At 39.2% G+C, this 26,365-nt stretch overlaps 1 protein-coding gene across 1 annotated transcript in view; it reads right to left on the bottom strand.

Annotated features, from left to right (window-relative positions):
- Nucleotides 1-1,338: 1,338 nt before the first annotated feature.
- The window catches only part of PPP1R9A (protein phosphatase 1, regulatory subunit 9A), a 328,117-nt gene continuing 303,090 nt past the window's right edge, over nucleotides 1,339-26,365 (bottom strand). The window contains exons 14-19 of the mRNA XM_012647532.1: nucleotides 17,382-17,469; nucleotides 17,204-17,287; nucleotides 7,110-7,308; nucleotides 5,017-5,136; nucleotides 2,904-3,086; nucleotides 1,339-1,561 (exon numbers count right to left, since the gene is read on the bottom strand). Of these exons, the coding sequence (XP_012502986.1) occupies nucleotides 1,349-1,561; nucleotides 2,904-3,086; nucleotides 5,017-5,136; nucleotides 7,110-7,308; nucleotides 17,204-17,287; nucleotides 17,382-17,469 (887 nt within the window). The 3' untranslated portion in view covers nucleotides 1,339-1,348. The remainder of the gene's footprint in view (nucleotides 1,562-2,903; nucleotides 3,087-5,016; nucleotides 5,137-7,109; nucleotides 7,309-17,203; nucleotides 17,288-17,381; nucleotides 17,470-26,365) is intronic.

Genomic DNA, 26,365 nt, shown 5'->3' with positions numbered 1-26,365 from the left:
GAGCTTATTTTCTCCTTCTGCCCCAGTCTCCTGCACTTGACTTTGGTGAAATACTGAACTCTTTAATACTGGCTTTAAATTAAGTATAAATTCCTCCGCTACTAATGTACACCCTATGTACTGCCTTGCACAAATTTTAACTGTAAAGTGGAAATCTCTAACGTGTGGAAGGGAATGGCTCAGAAAAACCATGAAAAATATCTCTAAAATACAACTGACAGCTCTCCTTTCCAGGAACATTCTTTGTGTTCAAAAAAACCGGTTCTCTGGTTGAATGTTACTCAAATCTAAATTTTCTCTAACTGGTATTTCTATTTTTCTTAAAAGTACATTTGTTAAAACAGTAACTGAGCCCACTTGGGATATCTTGAGTAGAAAATATGTGATGAGTTCCTGATTGTGTCACAGGCGGGCTGAAGACCAGCCAGAATGTTTCCCAGGAGGGGAAACCTGAAAATGGTGGTTTCCTTAAAAATCAATTTCCTGTTCAATTTGTTGGGGGAAAGAAAGGAACTGTGTTGTGTTTGCCAGTGTTGCTGAAATACTGAAAACGCAGCGGTAGCAAAGTAAACAACAGATCCCAATGTTCCACAGCTGCATTAAAGTCTGATTTTTTTCTCCCCTGTTCAGCTATATCTGGAGGATAAATGATACCCTCAGACCCCCAAGGTAATACCGACATCCACACTCTTAAGGCCTTTGCTTTCTTCTATAGTTAACACATAACTATAATTCTTTTCTCTCATTCTGATGCCCAGCAAGCAGAACAGCTTCCTTGCCTTTTCCCTTAGTACGTCATTGTGTGGCAGAGCACCCATACTTCCCCAGCAGGGTGGTCTCACTGTCCAGACAAAGAATTGAGGGGAACTGTTCCTACACACTGGAGTGGACTCTGCAGCCCTAGACGTAAGTAGTGATCCCAGATCTCAAGGCAGGGTGCTCTCTGCCATGCAGATGTGTGCAACGGCACAGTTTTAGGATCCATACCGAAAAGGCAGTGATCCATTAACAACATCAGGGCATGTCATGCTCTCGTTGGGCCAGTTCTCCAAGTGACACAACACACCCAACACAACACAAGACGTTGGTAAGTAAGAGAAGAGAGAAACACAACTACTTTGTATCTCTCACAAATGAGATCTCTGGTTTGTTAATAAACCAAAGGTGGCTGGGGATTATATCAGTAGGTTGAAATTAAGAGTCCATTCTATTGCAGAAAATGCAGTCATTCAACACATGGTTCTTTAATTTGCCTAGAGTAGAATTACCCCTATAATCAGTTTCTCTTCATCCTCCAGAGGAGAACAGGGCAGGAAGATGAGAGAATTTCTGTAAGAGAGCGGGTGTATTACTGCTCACCAGCGCCCTCCCTTGTAGTTGATGTCATCTTTTCGGACTTCCTGGACTTCCTCTGCATTTGCTCTTGTTCCTTCCTCCTGAGCTTTTCTCTCTGCTTTTCCATTTTCTCTTGGGCCTTCCGAGCCTTCTCTAGAGATATCTTCATTTCCTTGAGCATTTTCTTGATTGTGGCTCGGTCCTGGGATGATGTCATTCCAAGAGCCTAAGAAGGAAACACAAAGTGAATTTGAAAACCAATGGCCCCATCTGATGGCATTGATATCACAATATGTTCAGGCTCATAAACTAAACATAGGTAGAAGAGGTAAGACCTGATTTATACGCTGGGGGGCTGTGCTTTATTTGTTCTTTTGTTCTTCAACATCCCTTGCAAAGTACATTCTAAAGCTCATTAAGTAAATGCTTTCCAAATTGGTAATTAATGGGTGAATGAATGCAAAAAGGGTATAGTTTGACTCCTCCAACCTTTGGGCTATAGACATTTACAGGTAAAAGTATTGCTAACCTCATCGATATTTTCAAAGGGTACAAGTGGGCACCTGCTGCCACAGAGGGCTCCAAGAAGGGCAAGAAGAATTGAAATGGCTTCCTTTCTGCCAATGTATTCATTTACAATGAGAACCAAAAATGTCTTTGGGGCCAGAATGCTCATGTCAGCATGACTAGCCATTCTCTCCCTGTAGGCAGACCTATAAAGGAAGGCTGATTATAATGAGGAGGTTGCTCGATGAGCTTGGAATTCAGAATAAGGGGAGTTGGTTATGTACTTTAAATGTTTCGTGACCTTCAGAATCAACAGCGGGATGCATCCATCTCCCCAACAGGGACAGCCTTGTCAATGGAGCCTTCATATTCACAAGCTATTGATTGATCTCTAACCTTTTCAAGACTGTCAAGAGATACTCACCTGCCCATCAGCCTAGCAGGGGGGAGGTGTTGGTGGGGAGGGTGCAAGCCACTTGCTGTAAGCTCCTTTTGCCCTTTCCCACAGGGGTGGGTGGCACCTTGGTCTCTGAGAGCGATGGACTGGATGAGTGGAAATGAGAATGCAATGGAGGGGGGAGGGAAGACACGGCCTGCACATTTTCGGGGAAATAAGTTCTGGGGAGATATCGTCCCTGTTTTGGAGTGGTACATGGGGAAGAGTGAGGGTGAAGGAGACATGAATAAGAAAAAGAAGATTCATGGATCTGGGTCTTAACTCTAATGCGATGAAAAGAGTCCACATTGACCATTATTAAAACTCATATTATATCAAAAGTAAGTAAGCAGAGTTAATATATGGGCCATGTGTTGCTAGGTGGAAGCAATGGAGTGGGTCCCTAGCTCTTCTATTCGGCAGCCTACCGTTTGATTTAGAACCCCTGATGGACTTTCTGAAATTTCATTTACTACTTAGAAATAATTCACCATCCTTTCTGCTGACTTTTGATGAGAATTACCTCTCAGATATGCAGAATGCTCTTATCTAATGAAAACATTTTAGGTACTATGAGCAATACAAATTATACCTGGTAACCTAACATAGACATATAATTCTTTACCTTAAGTTTATTTCCATCCAACTGCAGGAGCTGCTCTCCAGTGATGTTTTGGGCACAGAATTCAGATACATACCGCTCCAGATTTATGCTCATTAACCAGTGAGAAACCTGCTGCACACTCCATTCATGTACGGCCCGACTCTGAAACTGACTGTGTTTGGGAGACTGTCCATCATCAAGGATCTGAGATAGGAATGTTATGCAGTGGTGTTAAAGGAAAAAAATGCTATGGCTCATATGATGCTATCAAAAGGAATTTCTTGACCTAGGAGAGCCACAATTATTTTTAAACCATAAAATGATAAGCTAATGGTTTTAGCTGTGTTAGAAAGAAACATACTTATTACCTACATGTTTTTAGATATTTGGAAATTTAAAAATTCCCCCAAATAAAGCAGAATTGTTAGTGTAGAAAGTTTAAGGAAATACACTCTAATGTTGCAAGCTTTTACATTAAAATCCTCTGGAAATATTATCAGATGTAGAAAATAAATATTTCATAAACCTCTACATGCAATGAGTGCATCACTCTGCATCTACCCACTGATAAGAAATTAGAGTTTTGTAAAAATACATTAAAAAATATTGAGGTATCTTTCACTTTGAAGAGAGCATTAAGCCCTCTAGCCTTCTTAGGGAAAATTTAACCACCATTATTTCACTTGAGTAGCAAGAAAACCTGTGAGGAAGGTAGGGCAGGTAATACCCATAATTACTTTAAATAAATGAGGAAACTGAGGCTCAGAAAGTCTATATGATCTGTCCAAGATCATGCAGCTAGGAAGTGATAGAGCTCAACAGTTAGGGGTTTATTCCAGACTTTTGGCTCTGTCTGTCCACTGCAGAATACGCCTTTTAATAGTACAAAGGGGCAGGTTGGTTCCTAGAACCACTAAGCTGAGAGAAGATGAAGGTGATGATAGGTCCTGGAGGAAAGACCAGAGTCACCTTGGTGACCCACATGGGGAACACAGAAGAGGGAATGGGGTAAGCCGAGAGGGAGGAACAGGAGGTGAAAAAGAATGGGCTGTGCCAAGGTGATGGTGATGGGAGATACATCGAGGAACTCTAGAGGTGGAATTTGGAGATCCTCTTGACTCAGGGACATCTTTTAAACTAAGATAGAGAAAAAGGCGGAAACTGAAGCTATTTAACGCAAGGAAACCCTCCACTACAGAGGAAAGCGTTCTTGTATTGTCTGATTTTTAAATCATCTGCAAAGAGAGAAAAGCAAGTTCAAACAATACCGCATACACCACCACACACAGCCCACTGATAGCTCACCTCGTCATCTATCATATCCAGGCTCTGAGTGAGGGAGCGACAAAAGAATCAAGAAGAAAAGTGTTACAGAAACAGACACAACATATACAGCACACAGTTTTAATAAAATTAAAACCTCACCAAGCTTGAAGAACATGGGCAGAAAAGTTTACGAGAAAGAAAAATAGTTTTATGAAACAAAAATCATGTTAGAAAGAAATCAATAAGAACAAATATTTAGAACAAAAATATCTTTATATACAGTGCTTCCTGTACCCCCACCACTCTTTTTCGGAAACTAAGTCACTTGCTAATGCAGTTTCCTGCCTCTCTTGTACGTGTTTATCTCCTGATGATTCTCAGCCGATGCTGACTTTGACCCTGGCTTCTAAATAAGTGCTTCTCCCCCTGGTTGCCTTCCTTATCAAAGCTGTGCTTCTCCATTGCACTGATTCTTAATCAGGGGCCGCCCCCATTCAGAGGGAGTATCAGAATCCTGGGATGGGGTGATTGTGGGGGAAGCAAGAGGGAAAGGGAGTGGATAATATGCAAACTTCCATGTGATTCCTGAGCTGTTCCCCCATTTCTGCTCTCTAGTGCCCAGTCTCCCTACCATATGTGTTTACATATATATGTAAAAGGGGTCCCTGGAAAGTGTAAAGAAACAACACTGGGCTTTCATGCTGCCAGACAGGGGGAGAGAAGTCATGAAGACTTCACATTAAATATAAAACCATGGTCCTGATTATTTCTATGCAAAATCTAAACTAAAAAACATTTTCCCAGTGATAGCTCATGAGTAAAACGTCCAATTTGAGAAAGCAGTTCCATCATGGTGCCATCGAAGTACCTCGTCAGATGACAGCGCTAAGGACTGAGAGAGTCCTGGTGTTTTGGATTCTGCTCCTAAGCCGCTCAGGTCTGCGGAACTGGTGCTGCTGGGACTGAAGTCATCATTGAAGGTAAAACTCTGTAAAAATAAATGAAGTTTAGTGTTAAATGAGTACAGGGAATGATGCAGAGGTAGGTGCATTTGCAAGTTCTAAAAGCCTCTTTTTAAACAATCTAAGAAGAAATTCTTGTTTGGTTTGGGGATGACCTTCAATGGGGCAGTGGTTGAGAACACTGTCCCTTCTGCGGTTGACAGGGAATTCTGGGCGCTTTCTCCATCTGATGAAAGGATAGGTGTTTTAGAAAAATGATTCTTCAATCTCTCTTCAAGGGTACAGAATTCATTATCCTCTGCAACTGTTCAGAGGAGTAATATTAATAAGCCTATCTTCTTTGACCCTAATAGTGATGAGTAACAGTGTAAGTAAAAATACAAGATGGTGTGGAGAGGCTGAATTATTAGAACAGATGGCAATTAATATTAGAAAGGTAGCTAGAGCACCCCCTGGGAGGGATCTCTTGTTGCTGGCCATGATAAATACTGTGAGAAATGGCAGATCCTCTCCTAGATGTACCCTTCAAGATGATGAGTTCCAGGGGAGGTCACAGTCTGACAATACAGTAGTAGTTACATGTTAAAATTCAACTCTCTCATGGCACCAGCAGAGTGGCACAGAACAGACACACGTTTCCACATAAGCACCTGGGGCTGGGGGAGGTGGAAGTGTGTAAAGACAATTTTCCCAGAACTTCATCAAAATGTTCAGTGGATATTAAAATCAAAACAACTTCACAATGACTACGTAGCTGCATTTGTGAAAACATTTTAAACCAAATCTGGAGTCTCTTCAGTGCAAGATAATGGTACAATTATTCAAGGAACGTTTAGATGTCTCAGATCCAATACTGAAAATGTTTCAAGATCAAAGTGCTCTACTGCTGTCAAAACTTCTTTTGCTAATGATTCTAGAACGGCCAAGTGCTCAGGAACTCTAAGCATTTGGCCAATACCATCTTGTTTCATATTCTACTTCCTTAGGAATTGGACTATTAGTTTTCCATCAGGTTCCCTTGTATTTGGTTTAGTTGGCTATCAAAAATAAATACCATGACAGAGGCTGGAGAATTAGTACCAAACAAATGCCAAGGTTTGCTAAAACTTCAGAAAAGGAGTCTAAATCAGAGCCGGTAGAACATTTAAACAGCAGGGCATTTAACATAGAATATTACCATTTGGTTTTGTCAATGGAGACACAGCCCCAAACCCTAGCCTAAACCCTTTGAGAGCTGTTGACCTCAAGAAAAGAATTAAATTCAAGTAACATTAATCACGTTTCTGTTTGAGAAAGAAAAGTGAACACAGACAAAAGGAGACCAAACAACATGTGAAAGTTAGCCACCGTTTGTGTTTCGATACAATGTTAGATAAGGTTTGCAGTGTCATGCTGGAAATAACCACGATGCATTTAAAAACAAATAAAACCCATGCATGTAATTCCTAATTCTGCTAAAGTTAAAGAACTTTGTGATAGAATTACAACAGTTGCTCAACATGGAAGTTTGATTAAAAGAAGTAGTAAGGATCAGCATTGGTTTGTCTTAAAGAGTTTCATTTATATGAAACTGAACACATATTCAGTCCCAAATTTATTTGTTTTCCAGTAAATCACGAAGAGCACAGTGAAATAGTTTTGTAATGTAATTTAAAGTAGATTACTTGGTAAACAGATCTATCATTCTGTTCTATGATTCAAATGCATCTTTCCCAGCATGGCTTAACTGTCAAACTGAGATTAAATAGCAATATGTGAAAAGACAGGCAAATCAAAGAGTAATGTAGAATCTAGAATAGAAAAGTATTAAAGAAGGCGATGGTTAATTGAGGCTTCCTTTTCCCCCACAAAAGAAATACCATGCATTGTTTATTGCAGTGTTATCACATGGGTTTCTCAGATCCAGACCACACACACCAGTTGAGAATGCCTTCCCAACATGGAAGAGGAGGAGGGGTTTGGGTTACTCGTTTGCTTTTTTAATCCACGTGTATTCTACCTTGGACCCCTTTTTATCTGAAATTAGAGTCGTGAGAGAAGGCTGAAGGGGACTTGTAGGTGAAGGCAGGTTCCTGAAGGAATAGGATCCTTTCCGGCTTTCGTTAAACCACGAGAAAGGCATGCAAGGGGAGCGAGTGGAGGCCTGAGCTGCGGAGGGTGGCTTGGGTTTCCAGTTTTCCAGCCTGCCTCTGAAGATCCTGTTTTGTAAAAAGAATGGTGTGTTAGACAGAGAAAGGGCAGATACAAGACTTATTAAACTGAATTCTGAAAAAAACTTTGAATACAGTTGCAATTAAAAGTTTGAGAAATTGTTCTGCTTAACAGAGTAAAACTTTTGCCCTTTTGACTATAACACTAGGTCTTAATAGCTATCTTTTTTGCATCTAAATGGATTCTATGACAATGATCAACATTTTTGTATTGCTATTGCCATGGTGAATTTTTATTAAATGTTCTTAATAAGTGTATGTAGATGAATTATAATCAGGGAGGGGCACAGTCTTTTAGGAACTGCTATTAGGTGGGTTAGTCATCACAGCACTGCCTCTATCTGGCGATACATCAGTGCCTTACGGCCGGTGATATTAGCTCATAACCAGCACTCTTTTCTGTTTTCCTCTGAACTCATGTTCCCAAGGGTCTGAGACTTTAGAAAATGATATATTTAAATAATTTAAAATTTCAGGGCTCATGAGACTTTAAGCAGAACATTCAGCTTATTGGTTTTTCATCATAATCTTAGTGTCTTTTCACAGGAGGAGCCCGAGACCTGAAACCCTCACGTCCCACTTGGAGGTCAGGGTCTACCACCTCCAGGCCACATGGCCTGAGGCTTTCTCCCAAACTCTAGGTTCTCCATCTGTAAAAAGTGGTTACTTCTATGTACCTCATATGTGGTTGTTAAGAATTAAATGAGAGCATATGTGGGAAAGTGCTTTGAAAACTGTCGAAGTATAAAAGTCTTGTTTAACATTTTTTTTTTAAAGTATTGTTTAACATTTAAAGGATTCAGGTTGGGCTTGGTGGCTCATATCTGTAATCCTAAACACTCTGGGAGGCCGAGGTGGGAGGATCTCTTGAGGTCAGGAGTTCAAGAACAGCCTGAGCAACAGAGAGACTCTGTCTCTACTAAAAATAGAAAAAATTAGGCAGGTGTGGTGGCGTTTGTCTGTAGTAACAACTACTATTACTTGAGCCCAGGAGTTTGAGGTTGCAGGGAGCTATCCTGACACCACTGCACTCTAGCCCGGGAAACAGAGCGAAACGCTGACTCAATCAATCAATCAAGGATTCAAAGGCATTTATCCCTTCCAACATAAGAGAAAAAAACAGATTTTTTTCTCTTAATGTAGACACTTTAATATTTGTAGTTATCTTTTGGTTAAGAGAAAAATAATTATCAGGAACTGGCTTGGTGTGGTGGCTCACACCTGTAATCCCAACATTTTGGGACGCTTGAGGCCAGGAGTTCAAGGAACCAAAGCAGGAAAGGGCAGCAGTTTATGTGCATCTTGGAAGAAGTAGGGTCAGCCCCAATTAGTCCAAATGATATCTGATGGAACACCTATTATTTTATAGCTGTTGATATCATGGCAACAAAGAGATTATCTTGCAATTTAAAGTGCCTAAACACCATAGCTAGACAACTTCTGTCCCACATGAATACTGTATTTCAGTCTTCTCATATCTCATTTCAAATATATTTTGAAATGCTATATATTTCAAATTTATATAAATAGTATAACTCCTATTTATTCCCAGATATTTTTGTGAGAATCAAATAGGACAGTAAATGTAAAAACATCTTGCAAACTATGAAGATACAAATGTAAAGGGATTATAAGAATGATGATTAAATGGAGAAGTCAGTGAAGTTTTGGTAAAATATTGAGATCAGCAGGTTGGGTGAGTGAAATTGTTGTTCACACTAAAGATTCCAGAAGATATGATGATTTTAACAGTGTTTATCTTTAAGAAGGAAACAAAACAAAGGGGTGTGCAAGGATAAAAAAGATCAACCAGAGATATGGCAATCTTCAATTTCGTCGCAACATTTAAACTAAAAAAAATTGTATCCTTAAACCCACCTACATACTATCAAAAGGTGGGAGGAGGGGTGGTACAGTAACTGAATTTAAGGAAGCGTGCTAGCAGAAACAGATCTGTCATCTGTAAGAAGCACTTTTTAATCCCTAGGCCTGGTAAGAATCACCAGGGGAGCTGTTTAAGTACAGGTCATGGGCACCCAGATTTACTGAATTAGAATCTGGGGGAGGGCAATAGAGGAATTGACCTGGAATCTGCATTTTAACACAGATCTGAGCCAGCTCAAAAATTTTAATATCTATATTTATCAATATTATCCTGAATGCAAATACGAGGTCTCTGGAGCAGAGCAGATTGTTATTTACTCACAGAAAATTATTGAACTGGTTCCCCATATCCCCTTTCAGGGTGATGCAATGAGAACCAGACGTCATCTTACACTTGGTCTACAACGTAGGTGAGGAACTCCAAAAATACGAATTTGGATGGTTAGACAGAAGAGTGACAGCTGTCTCCCCCGAAGCCCCTCTGAGAGACGGAGGAGACATCTTACATTCTCAATGTAGACAAATGCAACTTGGGAAGGATCTGGGATTCTTACCTTTTGGAATGTAAACATGTGTCTCTGGAGGGAAGATAAAACTCGTGGCTCCAGCTTTACAACCCTGGGAATGTCTCCATGGAACAGGGTCTCATCTCCCTACTCCACTTTACCCCCTTCAAATGTAACCACATACTTCTGGGGAGGGAAATCTCTCTGGAGTTCTCACTATCCAGTCATAATTTAACTTTTGAGGCTTGTCTTTTAGCTTAGGTCCCACATTCCAGTAAAGATGCTCAGAAAGCCCTAACTGCATAGAAACATAAAAATATTTTCTCTGTAGTCCCATTCCCTAATAATTGGACATATGTGAGGAAAAACTGGACCTGATGATCATTATCCCCTCTGGTTACACATTTCTGAATCAGGGGAATTTTTTAGGAGTTCCATTCACAATTCCAATAAAGTATGGTAGTGCTTAAATATATGGATACTGTTTTAAAGTTTATAAATAGGCCATCTAATTAAACTCCTTCCCAAAATTCTAACTGCCAGGAAAATATTCAAGAGCAGTAATTCCATGTGGACTTGTGTATCCAGCACTGAGGACAGGTCTTGAGGCCACGTGGTTCTTACACCTTGTGGTCAAGGAGATCACAGAAGCTTGGCTTCTGGTGATACCCAGAGGCTTTCTTCCTCCAGCTTTACACACCAAGATAATGCACAGAATGGAGGAAGAGTCAGATAGAGAGCGATGAGAGCCCAAGAGACTAGTGTCTCCACAGTTGAAAACCGCCTGATTCTAGGGTGTTTTGAAGAGCATTTTCCAGTTCCCCATGAGGCCCATCTGTGCCCCTGCTAAGGCTATATCCTGTCTCCTTCATTTCTTTGTGTATTTGTGACTTTAAAACTCCATGAACTGATGTAACCCTTGTGTGCCTCCTAGTATCCTTAAATAACTGAACAGTGGTATGCTTCCATTCGCTTGGACCTAGAGAATAGTCATTTCAAAAGGAATCACTCAATCACTTTAAAATTATAGTCCTATCAGCTTACCAGACATGCTTTCTAAAATAAATGTCAATTTCCTTCTGGAAAAATTGAACTCTTGGGCCTACAAAAGGAGCAAAAAGAGTTTGGTAGCAGTTATTTTATTTTGACCACTCTTACAGTCCCTTTTATTTTGTGCAGAAATCTGCTAGAAACAACATAAAGTCCTTCTTTCCCTCCTTTTTCATATCCTCTTCCTTCTTTCCCTCTCTCCTTCCTTTCCTTTCTCTTTCTCTCTTTTTCTCCTTTCTTCCTTCCTCCCCCAAATCAATATTGGTAAAAATGAACTCTTGATGGAATTGAAAATAATTTTCAGATCAAAATAGGTGTATGTTCTACACTTCCTTTATTTCTTTTTTAGCTATACTTGTATGGCTTGCTATTGTTTTTGGAAAAAATAGAATCACAAGCCACTGCTATATCCTTGATACTTTTATTATTAGGAACTGGGACAAAGAATGGCTTCAAATTCAGTCTTCATAATCGAAAGATGTCACTTGGAGGGTAGCTGTTTCCTGGCATTTGAATGGTTTATGTCTAATAACTCTACAGAGCAACTAACTTGTTTATATACATCTTGAAATCAGTTTTACTTGGGGCTGACCCTCCAAAATTAAATTGCTCAGCTAAACAGTCCATGGTGATTTTTGTTGTTGTTGTTGTTGTTGTTTTAACTTTGAATATAGGTATGCGAAGTATTCAGAATCTAATTGGATGTCATCAAAATATCACTAAGAGTTCAGAAACCACCAGAACACATTAAGTATAAAAAGAATATAGAATTCAAACAGGGAGTAAAGGAAGTTAACTGAAGAAAGCTAGCTGCAACCAGAGGAAGAGTTGCAGACTTCATTCATCTAAATCAAACGAAGTAATTCTGTAAGGTTCTAACATCCACCAAAGAGACTGAGGTTGTAAAGCCAGCGCTACCAAAAGAGCTCTTGGAGACTCTAATGGATAACAGCTTTGAGAAACATGTGTCCATCTGCAGCTCAGGGCCAACCACCCTGGACATATCTTGCTCCTATATCATGAATTCTGGCCTGAATTTCTGATCAATAACCAACAGTCCATCTGAGGTGGTCACTATAGAGTGTTCAGCCTTAACTCATTTGAGGTGGTGAAACTATTCCCTTAATGAGTCTTCCCCAGTCTGGGATGGTTTAAAATGAAATAGCACGAGGCTCATGTAAACACAATGTATACCATCAAAACATAAATGTTTAGTTTAGGAATGATAAATATATTGCTTAGGTATTTAAGAAAATTTGTACTAGCAGAAATCTGAGAGAGAAATTTGTCCACTGAGTCTATCTTAAAATTTTAAACTCATTTTAGATTTGTGTTTTAATGTACACATACTGATAATTGTATTGGGATGTTTAGAGTCACTACAGTAATAGTATTAAATTCTTAGATTTACAAGAGCTGTTTTAAGTATGGGAAGTGTTTCCTTGTTCAGAATGTAAGTTTGTCAGTTTTCAGGCACTTGAAGTACTTAAAAAGTACTTAAAAAGAAAATTGAATATTGAAATGATAAATGCAGCTGAAAATGGGACAGACAGTTATGAAAGAGTAAGTCTGCACTAAAGGCTAAGCTGACATTATTCAAAGGTCTCCAAGAAAATGACTGCTTTCAATGGACCAGGCTTAGGCAGAGGGGAGGTATTTTCTACTCACATAAGTGCTCATCTTTACCCTCAACTCTTCTAAAAGGGTGTGTTTCCACCCAGCTCAGATAACTGTTAAGCAGGGGCTCTGCCCTTACTCAGTAACAGGGCAGAGCTGCCCTCCAGGGACTTGTCACAGGATATAATTTCAATCTCACTGTCATGCCATGATTTATCTAAAGCCTCTTTGAGAGAAATATCATCCTATAAAGAACTGCCTGAAGCATAATCCCTACAGCCCATTCATTCTTCAAGATATAAAAAAAGTTATCCTTAGCTGAACAAGACTGTCGGCAAAACATACATGGAGAAAAATACTTTGGTTTACATCCCTCTCATCAAACTTGTTTTAAATATAAACAGTAACTATAACCATTTTTATTTATTAAGAACTTGAAATATACTTGAATGTGACCCTCTTAATCCTCCCAACAACCCAAAGAAGCATCATATGTCTCCATTTTACAGATGAGAAAACTGAGACACAGAGAGATTAAGCAACTTGTCCAAGATAAGTGGCAGAGCTGGAATGTGAACTTAGGCTTTTAACCATTTTGACATCGCGCTCTTGACTTTCACTGAAAGGCCAGTGTTTTACTAACTATGAAGGTATTATTGATGATGTTGTATTTTAAGTACCAACTTTACTTACTTACTGCTTTATTTTTCTATATTCAATTTACTTTTTAAATAAATTACATTGCTGTAGCACATGTACTTTTGTATATAAACAAATTATTTTTGAACAAAGAAGAGTGGAATATACGTAAAAGAATAAACAACAAATGAATACATGTTAACTTATAGACCAAGTGAATAATGAGTTAGAAATTAAAGGAGGATTTGTTTTTCACAGAATCCTACAAATCAACACTATCCAAAATAATATGATATAAACTGCAATGTAAATTTAAATTTTCTAGTAGCCACGTGAAAAAAGAGGTGAAATTAATTTCAATAATATATTTTATTTACCCTCCAAGTATAAAATATTATTTTAACATGTAATCAATATTATAAAATTATTAATAGGATATCTCACATTGTTTTTTTAATACTAAGTCTTTGAATCCAGCATGCATTTTCTCCTACACAAATCTCAATAGAGACCAGAATGTTTCAAGCCACATCTGACTAGAGGCTACCATTCTGGACAGTGCATACAGAGATGGATGGTGAGTTAGAGACCACATAGTCTTAGTCCAATCCACTTTTTGATAGGAGACCAAGGTCCCAGAGATTCAGAGGCTTGTCTATGGAAAAGTCAGGACTACTCCCCTGAATTCCAGCTCTGTGTTCTTTCCACTGATCACACTTTCAAGGTGAATTCTAATTCACTTCCACACAGAGTGCCGTCTCCCTTCCCCATCACTTTCCCAACATGCCACCATCTGGCCTCACCTGAGATACACACATCTGCTCACAGGGCTTTCCATTCAGTGACCAAACTGGGAACTTCTCTACAGAGCTCCAAAGTGGGTACTTCACTGACATCAATGGCTACTTACTCTAGAATTTAGAATAGTATTTTATTTTACCCTTTGGTATATATTTTAAGGGATGAACAAGCTCTGACAATTAAATGTTTCCTGCTTTTGTTACCTGCTGTGCCACCTGTTTAAATCAGAATGTTCACTGAGACATATTTGAAAAGGGATAGAAACAAATCATATTTCTTATTGGGTTTATTTATTTGTTATTATTAACTTCATCTAATTTCTCCATTTGTCTCATGTTGGTCAGGAATCTGAGACATTATGTATCCACAAGGAACACAACAGAGTAAACTTTTTACTGTATGCGAAGAAAAAAACTAAAACCAAGGCCAAACTCAGCAAAAGTCTTGCCTCTTTAAAATTTAACAGCCACAGGTTATAACTGACTGATTTCATCAGATTTTTTAACAATCTAATAAGAATTGGATGAAAAGCCTAAAAGATAAGGTTACCAACTCAATCTGTGAATCCTTTACTCCTTGTTCTGAGAAAGCTTCACCAGGTGGTGAGTTTACTCCTGGTACTGCTCTACAATTACGGTGTGACCCCCATAAGCTAATGGCACTTATAGCCCACCTACTTTCAGGGGGCCTGTGAAACCCACTCAATTGCATTAAGCTTCTATTAAGCAGTAATTCTGTTCTTCCTGGAAAATGTTTTATAAAGTTCTGGGCCCATTATCAATCCATATTGGAGAACAGAGGCTGTCATCAGATTTTTTCTTTTTTTAGTGTTTTAACCGACTGCTGTGATAGCTCGAAAATTATATTTTTGAAACAGAAAATAGCCCTCTTGTTCCCTTGTTCTTCTACTATTTCAATTACATGAATTCTTTTCAATCCTGCTAAAATTCTACTGTAATTATAAATAATTGTAAAATTATGACTCTAATTGAAAACTATTTTGTAGTGTTGTTGCATGTGGCATAATTTGTGACTACTGAAGCAGGGAGAATCCAGAGTTAATGCTTTAAAAGTACAGAGATGAGCCGGGCCCAGTGGCTCATTCCCATAACCCTAGCACTTTGGGAGGTTGAGGTGGGAGGATGGCTTAAGGCCAGGAGTTCAAGACCAGTCTGAGCAACATAGCAAGACTTCATCTCTACAAAAAACCAAAAAAAAAAAAAAAAAAAAAAAATTAGCCAGGCATGGTGGCATGCACCTGTAGCTCCAGCTACTCAGGAGGGTGAGGCAGGAGGATCATTTGAGCCCAGGAGTTTGAGGCTGTAGTGAGCTATGATCATGCCACTCTACTCCAGCCTGGGTGACAGAGTGAGACTCTATCTTAAAAAAAAAATAGAGATGGCTAAGCAGCCAAGCTAGAATCCTAGCTGAGGGTCCAGAAGCTGACATGAGCTGTGGTAAGGCAGTATGCTGATGACCACCTACTATCTGTGGTTTTGCCTGCAGTAAAGGTGAGTGCTCACCAACACAATCAAGATTTGCTTGATTATTACCTGGAATTTATACAAGAAAGTGATAATCTCTGGCTACTATGATGAAATTGAGTTAAACATTCACCTCCTTGCTGGCTGTCAGTGTGAGCATCCATCTTAGGTGGTGCCTCAAAGCTGAGAGGCACTGACTGCTTCTGAGCCCAGAGACCAAGGGAAGGGCAGTGTCATTTCTGATGTGTCTGAGTTTCTCTCCCATTGTATATTTGTGCATCTCTTTCTCTCCCTTAAATGGTTTCATTATTTGTTTTTATTTTTTCCTGAGTATGTTTGATAGTTTTGTATTCTTAACTTTAAGGCAAAAAGTAGACCATTTTTTATTTCTCACTCTAAAACCATGCACAGTTACATTGTTTTTGGGTTGCATATGGCTTCAGATTTACCTTTATTTTTTCTGAGATTGTTGTCCTCCTTAAAATGAGAGCTTTCTACCCTTTCTCCACTGTATAGCATAAAAGAAACCCAGACTGACAAAAACAATTAATTTGGAAATTCTTTCTCTTCATCCCCCATCCCATTCTCCTGTAATCCCAAGGAGAAGTTACATTTCTCACCAAGGTGTATATAAGAAAAGAAAAAAAGAAAAAAGGAAACAGCAGGGGACAACGAATGAAGAAGGTAAATGACCCTCAAATGATTTTACGGTCTCTTATTTTTAGCAATTTTTTTCTGTTTCTTCCTTTGTCTATGCTATTGAGGTGATTTCTAAATTTCATAAAGAAATTTAAGCACCATTAGATACATAAGTAACTAGAGGTGGCGCGGTGTGTTGGAAAGACATCTATCTAGACAGGAGGCACAAGCCCCAGCTTGACAGTAATTGCCTGCTGCATACCCTAGGCAACTCAATTAAATTCTAAGAAGGAGAAGTTCTTCCTCAATAAAGGCTGATAGTATTATCTACCCTCCCAATCTTATTGTAAGGATCAAATGAAGTGATAAAACTACTTGTAACTTGCAAATGATAATAATAATAGCAGCAATTTGTTAACTTTATTATTTTTTAACACCTCCTATGTGCCAGGTACCATTTTAAAGCTTTATATAAAAATTCATTTAATCCTTACACTAATCTTATGCAGTAGGTACTGTTATTACTCTCATTTTACATGAGAAAATGGAGGCACAGAGGGTAACTAACTTGTCCAAGATTTAAGAGGAATAAGTGGGAGGGCTGTGATTCATACCCAGGCAGTTGGACTTCAGAGCTTTATGTTATACTGTCTCCCTGTACAAACCTAAGTTTAAAATTATGTAGTCTCAGAATAAGATTGGGAAAACTTGACAACATGTTGTTTGTTCAAAGCTCACTTCTCTATAGAAAAGAGAAGTGTTACTTACTGAACAGTAAGCATAGCTGACAGTGCCTGCAAAATCAATTAAATAGCTAAGTCCACTTGAGATGGTGGTCATTCTTACACGCATATGGGGCAGGGCAGTCTTGAATGCCAACAAGGTACTTACATGAAAAATTACTCTTTCAGACTTAACAAAAAGAGAAAGCACTAGTGTTGTGGGTAGTCAGGCAAAAAATCTGAAATATGTCTAAAGTAATGCATAGATATGTTTACGCTGTATTTAGATAAACATTTATTGAAACTCTTCATGTGACCATAACTCTGCAATGAATAACCAATGGATATGCCCAAGGCCAGATGCAGGCTATAACTAGAGTAAGACAAATATAAACTGATTGTGCATTTTTTTTTCATCTCAACTCTAGGCATATCACTTTAGCTCAAAGATGTTGACCACTGATTTTGGTTAACAATGGAAAAAGGGGGCAGAAAGTTTAGGTATAGAAATAAATCTGTGTTCTTTATCACCTACTCATACCTGCTACCTGCAGAAAACCTATTGCCTTCTTTTTCTTTTTCTTTCCATTTCTTTCCCTTGTTGGAATTCCTTCGCAAAGGTGCCCTATAATGACAGCACACAGAGAGGGGGAGTTGAAATTTCCTCTTTTAGTCTTCTTTTTACAGAGGGCTTGCTTTTTACATCATGAAGTGCTTACCCCAGATCCACAAACTTCCGCTTAATTTTTCCTCCGTGCACCACCAACGAACTGGATGCCCTTAATGATTTGGGACCTTTGGCACCATCTAGGATATATATATTTATGAAAAAGGTCAATTATTATTTTTTAAAGCCATAAGTCAAAACTCAGTGCATCTGTAAATCTAAGGGATTTGCATAAATTCGTAACCGTAAAACTAAATAATGGATGCCTTTTTGTAAGTATGGGAAACACAGCTACGTTCAAGAAGATTCAGTTAAGCAGGAGAGGTCCTGTTGGACAGAAGCCCAACACTCATCACCAAGAGTTTTAGCTTCAAACACATTGGAATGAACAAGATAAGCAAGAATAAACACGACCAAATCATCCTCTTCATTCAAAGCAGGGGCCAACGTGACTTTCCTTTTGTTCCTTCTCTGGCTCCAACTCTTGGCTTCAGTGCCTAGGCTCTGTCCTCCATACCTCTCTTGCCTTTCGGTTTAGCGCCTTCTGACAGGAACCCACTCCACTGCCCCTCTAGCTCCAATGCCCCGTACAGAACATCACCTCTGGGAGTCTGGGGGACTTAGGGGGAAAGTGAGAGTCAAAGTTTTCCCTTCTTGTCTCTCCCTTGCTCATGGCCTACAGCCAGGCCTGGGACAAAGGTGGGTGGAACATACAGAAACTTTTTAAGCAGGAGCAAGCACAGCTATAAAACATTTATATCTTTGAAAGGGCCTTCTTAATAGCTGGGTCAGAGCACACCTTGGCTGGCCTCCCATGATGTGGAAGACGCCAGAATCTCCTCAGCACTTGGAGCTGACTGATCTTTGTCTCTCTCAGTTTTGCTGGCACTCAAGGGTAGCAGCTGCTGGGGGATGGGGACCCTCCAACCAATGCCAAAAACTGATCAGAAGAGAGGCTTTCAGTGTCAGTGTGGGAACTAGAGTCCACCTCAGACAACGTAGATAACTCCTGCGGCTCTACCTGGAACTATTCAGCAAAGGCTGCTATTCAGTGTTGTGTTTCAGCATAGCCAATTATCTGAGATGATTAACAAACGGTGTTTTAAATTTGGTGTGTTTTTATGGGTGAAATTATTCCTCTCTAATTGTCTGTTGGTGTCTGTTTTTCTGTCTCTTATCTTTTAAAATTTTAAAAAAATTTTTAAAAATTTCTAGGAACTTTGTAGCATGGAGTACAGAGAGAATAGTCCCAAGAAAGTGTTCAATTTGGCCGGGCGCGGTGGCTCACGCCTGTAATCCTAGCTCTCCGGGAGGCCGAGGCGGGTGGATTGTTTGAGCTCAGGAGTGCGAAATCAGCCTGAGCAAGAGCGAGACCCCGTCTCTACTAAAAATAGAAAGAAATTAATCTGACAACTAAAAATACATAGAAAAAATTAGCCAGGCATGGTGGCGCATGCCTGTAGTCCCAGCTACTCAGGAGGCTGAGGCAGTAGGATTGCTTGAGCCCAAGAGTCTGAGGTTGCTGTGAGCCAGGCTGACGCCACGGCACTCTAGCCCGGGCAACAGAGTGAGACTCTGTCTCAAAAAAAAAAAAAAAAAAAAGAAAGTGTTCAATTAGCCTTGCAGGTTATTTTGTTTAAGATTATTGTGTACCTTGGGAGAAATTTCTAAATACCCATCGACATACATCCTTAAAAAACATGAAGGGCACACACGTTTCTCATTTAGGAGTCTGGGTTCAAAGCTCTAAAGCAGCACAGGACGCTGACAACCACTGCAAGGATTTTTAACAATGAGCTTTTCATAGTTTCAGTTAATGATACTCAGATTTCAATAATCAATTCCTTGAAATGTACATAATGAAATATAAGAGTCAGAAATATGCCCGTATCAAAATCCACTTCAATCCTCAAATATTTATTACGGATATTTGCATCATTACTCGCCAGGTCACTAAATTAAATTGCCACAGATGTGACACAATCACGTGAAAAAAAAAATCCATAGACACGGCATAAACAAGACGATTTTGCTAACGGACATTTTAAAAAAGCAGAATTTCAATTTTTCTAAGAGAGGCTGAAGAAAAGAAAGTTCTAACTTCTTCCAGATCAATCCTAAAGCAACTTTTAATGGCTAGGACTGTGCAAAGTTAAAAGGAGACTGCCTAATTATTTTCTGAATTAGAGGTAGCTGAGAGATGTTATAATGAGTGGTGAGAAGACCAGCTGAGACGATGCACACGGAAACACTTTGTTACCTATGAGTATTGCAGTTATTTGGACATTTTGGGACTAAAAGCCTGATTCTGCCCATCACAGAGCCTGCTGCTAGACAACCTCACATCATTATCTCACACTTTTGCCAAAGTGTGTTCCAAGGAATGCTGAAATGAATTTGTCCACAAGGCCGAAGAGGTAAGAATAAAGAGTAATGTACTTTCCCATTTTAAATCAACCAAATCCATTTTTAATGCACATCAGAACTTCCAGTTTGCTGAAAACCAACATTGGATTGGTATGATTTCAGGAAAAAAGAAACATCCATTTTTGTTTATTTACTTAGCTTTATGTAAGACTTCCATTAGGCTTTTTGAAATCTTTCCAATATTGCCTTTGTGACCAATTAGAAGTCTGAGCCCCCAGACTGGGTGTTCCAGCTTTAAGCTCCAGCAACCTGGTTTTCATTGTCAAAGGTAACAAATGATCTCCTGATAGCTAAATCCTAAGGCCGATTCTTGGCCTGCATTCTCCTCAATCTACCGTAATAAGACACTTGATGATGGGGACTCCCAAATCTATCTCCCAGCCCTGACTTCTCTCCTGAGCTCATGACCTCCTGTTAAAAAAATGAGTTAATCATATTCCCCCATAATGTTTTCTGATTTCCTATTTTCTGCTAATAACGAGGTCATATGTTCTGAGGCTCGAAATCCCATGATGAAAGTGAATTAAAACTCACTTTCTTCCCCCTGTTATCTAGGCGACGTGTCAAGGGTTGTTGTCTCATTCTTTCCTGTCATTGTCTATTGCTCCTCTTTAGGGGTCATCGCCTCACAGCGTCTCCTAACTCAGTTTCCCCATACCTTGCGTCTTTTCCTTTTTACTCCTCTGCTCAAACATCTTGTGGTTTCCTAGTAATATGGTAAGGTTTCTAAGATATTTACATTTTGGAGCTGTAGACTTTACCCATTCACTCACTTTTGTGTGTAAGCACTCTACCCTGCATAAACAAACTCCTTCAGCCAAGCTGGGATAGCCCATTCCTTTAAATTCGTATTATGTGTGCCTGCCTCTGTTCATGCCATCTCTCTACCTTACATGCACTCCTTACCTATACTTTTTTTCTCCTTAAGTCCTTCCATGGTTACTCTAATTATACTTTGTCTGTCAAGTTTTGCTTACCAGTTTCAGGTAGATGCAACATCTCTCTCCTCTGAGCAATGATATAATCTTACTATATCTACACTTACAGAGGCCCAATACTACATATTAATAAGAAATAGGGCTAGGTACAGTGGCTCATGCCTGTAATCCCAGCACTTTTGGAGGCTGAGGGGGGAGGATCGCTTGAGCCCGGGAGTTCGAGACCAGCCTGGGCAACATAGAGAAACCTTGTCTCTACAAAAAATAAAAAAATTAGCCAGGCATGGGTGTACATGCCTGTAGTTCCAGCTACTCAGAAGGCTGTGGGTGGGAGGATAACTTAAGACCAGGAGTTGGAGCCTGCAGTGAACTCTGGTCACACCACTGCACTCCAGCCTGGGTGACACAGTGAGAACGAAGGAAGGGAGGGAAGGAGGGAATGAAAAAAAGAAAGAAAAAAAGGAAGAAAGGGAAGAAAGGAAGAAAGAAAAAAAAGAAAGAAATGCTGTAAAGCTTTAAAAAAGCCAGGTTCTATTTAGCATAACATTAATTCAACGAATATTTTTGAAGGCATATTGTGTGTCAGGCAATGTGTTAATAAACACATGTAAACTTAGCATAATAATCTCTAGTAATTGTGAATAGAAAACAGATAGTGCTTAATTTATTTAAACTTGACTGAACAAAGGCCAGGTGTCATGTAAGCCTAGAGACCAAAATAATTTTAGTATTAGGCTGCTCAAATAATAGGAAAGAGAAAAATATTGTCATGTCTTTTATTGCCATATAACCTGTTTTACAAATCTCAAGAAAAAGATCTTTTATTTCTAATTTAACTGATGTTTAGTTAGATGCTTATCATTTAGCAAGTTACAGTGGGACTCTTTATATCCCAATTTCCACTGAAGTCCCTCAAATATAAGAAAAAAATGATGACTTGTAAATAGTGGCATTGACACAGTTTAGAAAACACCTGATTCCAATTAGAGTAACCAGAGTATTGTCCCCAAGCTTACAATCAATTACAGCTGTAATTTAATCAACTTTGTAGTAACTCGATAGACCAAAAGTAATGGCATATTGCCTTTGGGCTAACAGCCAAACATGCTAACTGACTGCACCACAGAGACAAGGGAAGTATTGGTGTATTACTTTAAAAAAATTCTAGATAAATGGGAACCAGTGATTAAGCCATTTTCAGAGTTTATCCAATAATGCTGAGTGGAAGAAAATAAACTTTTAGATTGAGGGGTCAGGAAGCTCTACCTGTGAGGGGCCAGAGAGTAAATATTTTAAGTTTGTGAGATACACAGTCTGTCAAAACTACGCTGCCAGTGTGGCATGAAAGCAGACAGCATGTCACTGAAAGAGTGTGGCTGTGTTCTAGCAAGACGTCATTTACAAAAACAGGTGGAGGCTGGATTTGACTGACGGTCCCTCTTCTAGAAGACTCGTGTTAGTTATGTGGAGAGACATACTTAGTAATCCATCCAAGAACATTACTGAGCACCAACTATATGCCATACTCTTTGTAAAGGACCACAAACACAAAGATTAATCAGATAAATGAGAAAAGCTTGGCTCACACTTGACAATCAGATCACTTATTATACACAAAGTGAAAGGAGCAGAAAACTGTGAAAATTCCCATGGAATCAAAAAGAAGAGAATAATTCCCTCTGCCTGGGAATGGGATGGGTGTGCCTGAGGCCTGACTGAAGGAGATGGGATTTAAGCTGGGCTCTGAAGAAGGATTTTTCTGGAGCGGAGGGTTAGGTGAGAGTGTAAACATGAGGTCCAGTTTGCACCTGTATCACTAAAATCCATCTTAGTTCCCTTATTGACGAGCCAACGAGTCATAAGAAGCACACATATAAACACGTGCACAGAGGGAAGCCATAGGTTAACCACACCTAAGCTCTCTTGAGCCCAGGTCTGAATAGTGGATTATAGTGGATTAGTCTCATATAGCAAGGAACTCAAGGGCTTTACAGAATGTTCACTGAGAACAGCGAAGGTAGATCCCACTCTGTTAATCTATGCTGTACCAGCTTCTGCAATGGCATAACCATGCAAGCACGGAATTTCCCTGTAGTTTGGATAATACTGAGGTCCATTTATCAGGAACTGGGTGGGGGAGTGTCCTTGAGCGACATGAGAGAGGTGCAGCAATGGTGGTGCCACACAGAAACAGGCAATTCATCGGTAGATTCAACCTAATGAGCATTTTCTGCATACACATCCAGTTACCTTTAATTTTATGCTCACTGAGCAACTTTCTAATTTATGAACCTACCAACCAGAAGAGAGAGAATGGAACAATTGAAAGGTGCTAATTACTATGTCATCTCTATCGCCCAAAGTAAATCAGAAAATTTATCTTCTGATTTTGAAATCAGTGTTTTGTAAGTTTGAACAGCATGAATCAGTCACTCTGAGCTTGATTAAATCTGGGTATGTTATTGAATTTCTGGCTTTGTAAGACTGGGGACCAGACCCTTAACCCTTCAAGGCACTGTCTGGTAATTGGGTACTGTCTGAGTGTCAGTGGGCTCACAGGGCTCTCTCTTTGACATCTTTCAAGGTGCGACAGAGCCTGAGTGTGGAAGGCAAGAAGGTGTAGGGTATTCCCAGCTGTTGATGGCGGTGGTTGTGGGATGTCAGAGAGGCAAGGTCTGTCACCAAACAAGCAAGAAATGAGAGCAAGCCAGAGTGAGAGCGAGACAACATGGATGAGCAAGGAGGTGGGGGGTGGAGGAGGAGGGGGAAGAGGCAGCAGCAGTAGATGGTAGTAGGCAGACAGACTCTAGTATGAAAACTCCCTGAGGGAAAGAATGGAATCTTGTTTATCATTGTATATATTGAGGCTTTAGTACAATAGCTGACACAGAGTAGGTGCTCAATAATTATTTGTTGCATGAATACGTGAATGAATGGATTAAGGTCAAATGAACATGAAAGAAAACTTTTATCAAGGCAATGAAAGAGGGTGAGCCTTCAGCACTGCTTTCATCTGGTCACAGTTAGTACCCAACAATGGTTACCATAATACTAACCGACCATTCATAAGATTAGTACTTTATAAAAGGTCAATTAACTGCTTCTGCCTTTTCACCCAGAAGCATGATCAGTCTGGGAAAACTGAAAATGGGAAAGCCCAAATACTTGGTCTCTGGAGAAGAAGACCCACCCCGTCTCATCTGGTCCTGCTACTGCCACTGGGAGCTTAATCCCCAAAACGACAGAGTAGCAAATAAGGGAGGCATGGCAGGGTGGGGAGGAAAGGATGAAATTCTCTCATTTTTCTGCTTCATTACTGCTAAAGGACTGCAAAGCACAATTCATATCCATGTCCTACTTCTCTAGTCTGAAAGGAAACATCTGCTCATGTCAAAGGATCATAAATAAATTAGAAGTAAAAGGCAGAGAGAAATAATCTAGGTAAGATTTAGCCACTTTTAAAAGTCTTTGGGTCAGATTTCATGTCTGAGTGATCTATTCCATGACTATAATATAATTTCTTCAGTTAGCTAGCTATCGCTGATAAACTCAAACAGTGGAACACAAAGTATTAACCTACACGTAGCTCCAAAGTACATGCTTCTGTTCTGTTGTTTTGCTTTCTTATGGACCAAAGTCCATACACTTTTCTTTCTTTTTTTTTTTTTTTTGAGACAGAGTCTCACTCTATTACCCAGGCTAGAGTGCAGTGCCATCATCATAGCTCACAGCAACCTCAAACTCCTGGGCTCAAGTGATTCTTCTGCCTCAGCCTCCCGAGTAGTTGGGACTATAGGCATGTGCCCCCGCGCCCAGCTAATTTTTCTATTTTTGGTAGAGACAGGGTCTTGCTCTTGCTCAGGCTGGTTTGAAACTCCTGAGCTCAAGTGATCTGCTCACCTCAGCATCTCAAAGTGCTAGGATTACAGGTGTGAGCCACCTCGCTCGGCCAATATACATTTTTTTTAAGAGATGATAGAGGGCTAGCCACAAGTATATTTCTATAAAAGTACTATTAATATTATAATCTACAATTTAGATTAATTAAGTTTTTTAAGCCTTTAATTGTTCTGAAAGTAGGCCAGAACCATAGTGACCAACCTGACCACCATCTCTGATGAATTAGCAGGAGGCCTGATATATATTCTCTCACCTCCACTGGTATTTTGTATGCCCTAAGTACTCAGTTTTTACCTCAGAACTGCTTCTAGAAGAGCTGTGTGTAGGACCAGTCTGTGGAAGGTAATTCTAGCAATTGACAGGCTCAGGAAAGGAAACTAAGGAGAAAACATCAGGAATAAAGCTGCGATGCTGCATTACCAAGAGTTACACAGTAGTGTGAGTCCCACAGTCAACTGTATTCCTATGGTCACAAGATATTTGTAGAATATTACAATTTCTGATCTGGTAGAGAAAAATGAGCATGGAATTTTCAAAAGCGTAGTGATGTACAGTTGTACCTACAACGTGTGAGTGTATCCTACATCACTGCTGGCATGGTTGATGGAGTTCTTCAAATTCTCATTTGCAGATTTTGGCAATCTGCCGAACTTGCAATTTGTTATCTAATTTAAATAATCATTACTCTGATCATTAGTGAGGTTGATCATCTTTCCATATAAGTAATGTGAATTTTCTCTTCAATGAATTTAACAATTTATTTCCTTAGCCCATTTCTGACTTTTTAAAAAGAATTAATTTTTTGTAGCTATTTGCATATTGGGAAGAAAGTCTAGCCATTAACTTTGTATGTGGAGTCTTTTTTTATGTTTATTGACTAATGAAATCAAGAGTATTTATAAAATAGGTGTAGAGTAAAAACACCACCACCCCCCTGCCACACTGCCCTTCTCCAATCTTTTCTGATTCTCCCCTTAAGTAATGGGAATGTCTTTGTCATTGCCATTTGTTATCTCTAAATAATCAGCTAGTTTTGTTTAATTCTATAACATAGAATCATATGTATTCTTCTGATATTGGCTTTATCTTTTCAATGTCTTGTTCCAGGCGTTTACCCCTATTATGATGTTTCAGTATAGTTTATAAATTTCCCCTGCTGCACAGATTCATTATATCAACCTACTGTAATTCATTTGTCCATTCCATTGGTTTTGCTATTACACAACAGGGCTTTTAGGAATACTCTTGTACATGACTCTTAGTAGACATGCACAGGATTTCTCTTGGCTATATATACAGGTGAAGACTGCTGCCATTTAAATTTGCATATATTGCCAGAGGGATGCCCATAAAATAGTATTATATGTGAAACAAAGTTACAGAATAATGTGATTAGTAGAATTCCATCTAAAAAACCAAGTATGTAAAAACAAAACACATACACCGAAAGTATGCATGTGTATGTGTGTGTGTGTGTGTGTGTGTGTATGTGTGTGTGTGTGTATATATATATAGATATATATATTCTACTTCAGATGTGAAAGATAATATAATCAAATCCACATGGTAACTTTAAAGGAACACAGACATGGAAGGAGAATCAACCTATCCTTTATATATTTCTGCATTGTTTAACTTGTTTAAACAAGAATTTATTACTTCTACAAATTAAAACAATAAAAGTCTCTTGATACTGCTATGAAATTCTGGTGTAATTCTAGGAGCCTAAGTCAAAATTTTTTTTTTTTTTTTTGAGACAGAGTCTCACTCT

The sequence above is a fragment of the Propithecus coquereli genome, unplaced genomic scaffold, assembly GCF_000956105.1.
Source record: "Propithecus coquereli isolate 6110/MARCELLA unplaced genomic scaffold, Pcoq_1.0 Scaffold108, whole genome shotgun sequence".
Taxonomy (NCBI): domain Eukaryota; kingdom Metazoa; phylum Chordata; class Mammalia; order Primates; family Indriidae; genus Propithecus; species Propithecus coquereli.
This window is presented reverse-complemented; position numbering and strand designations above follow the sequence as displayed.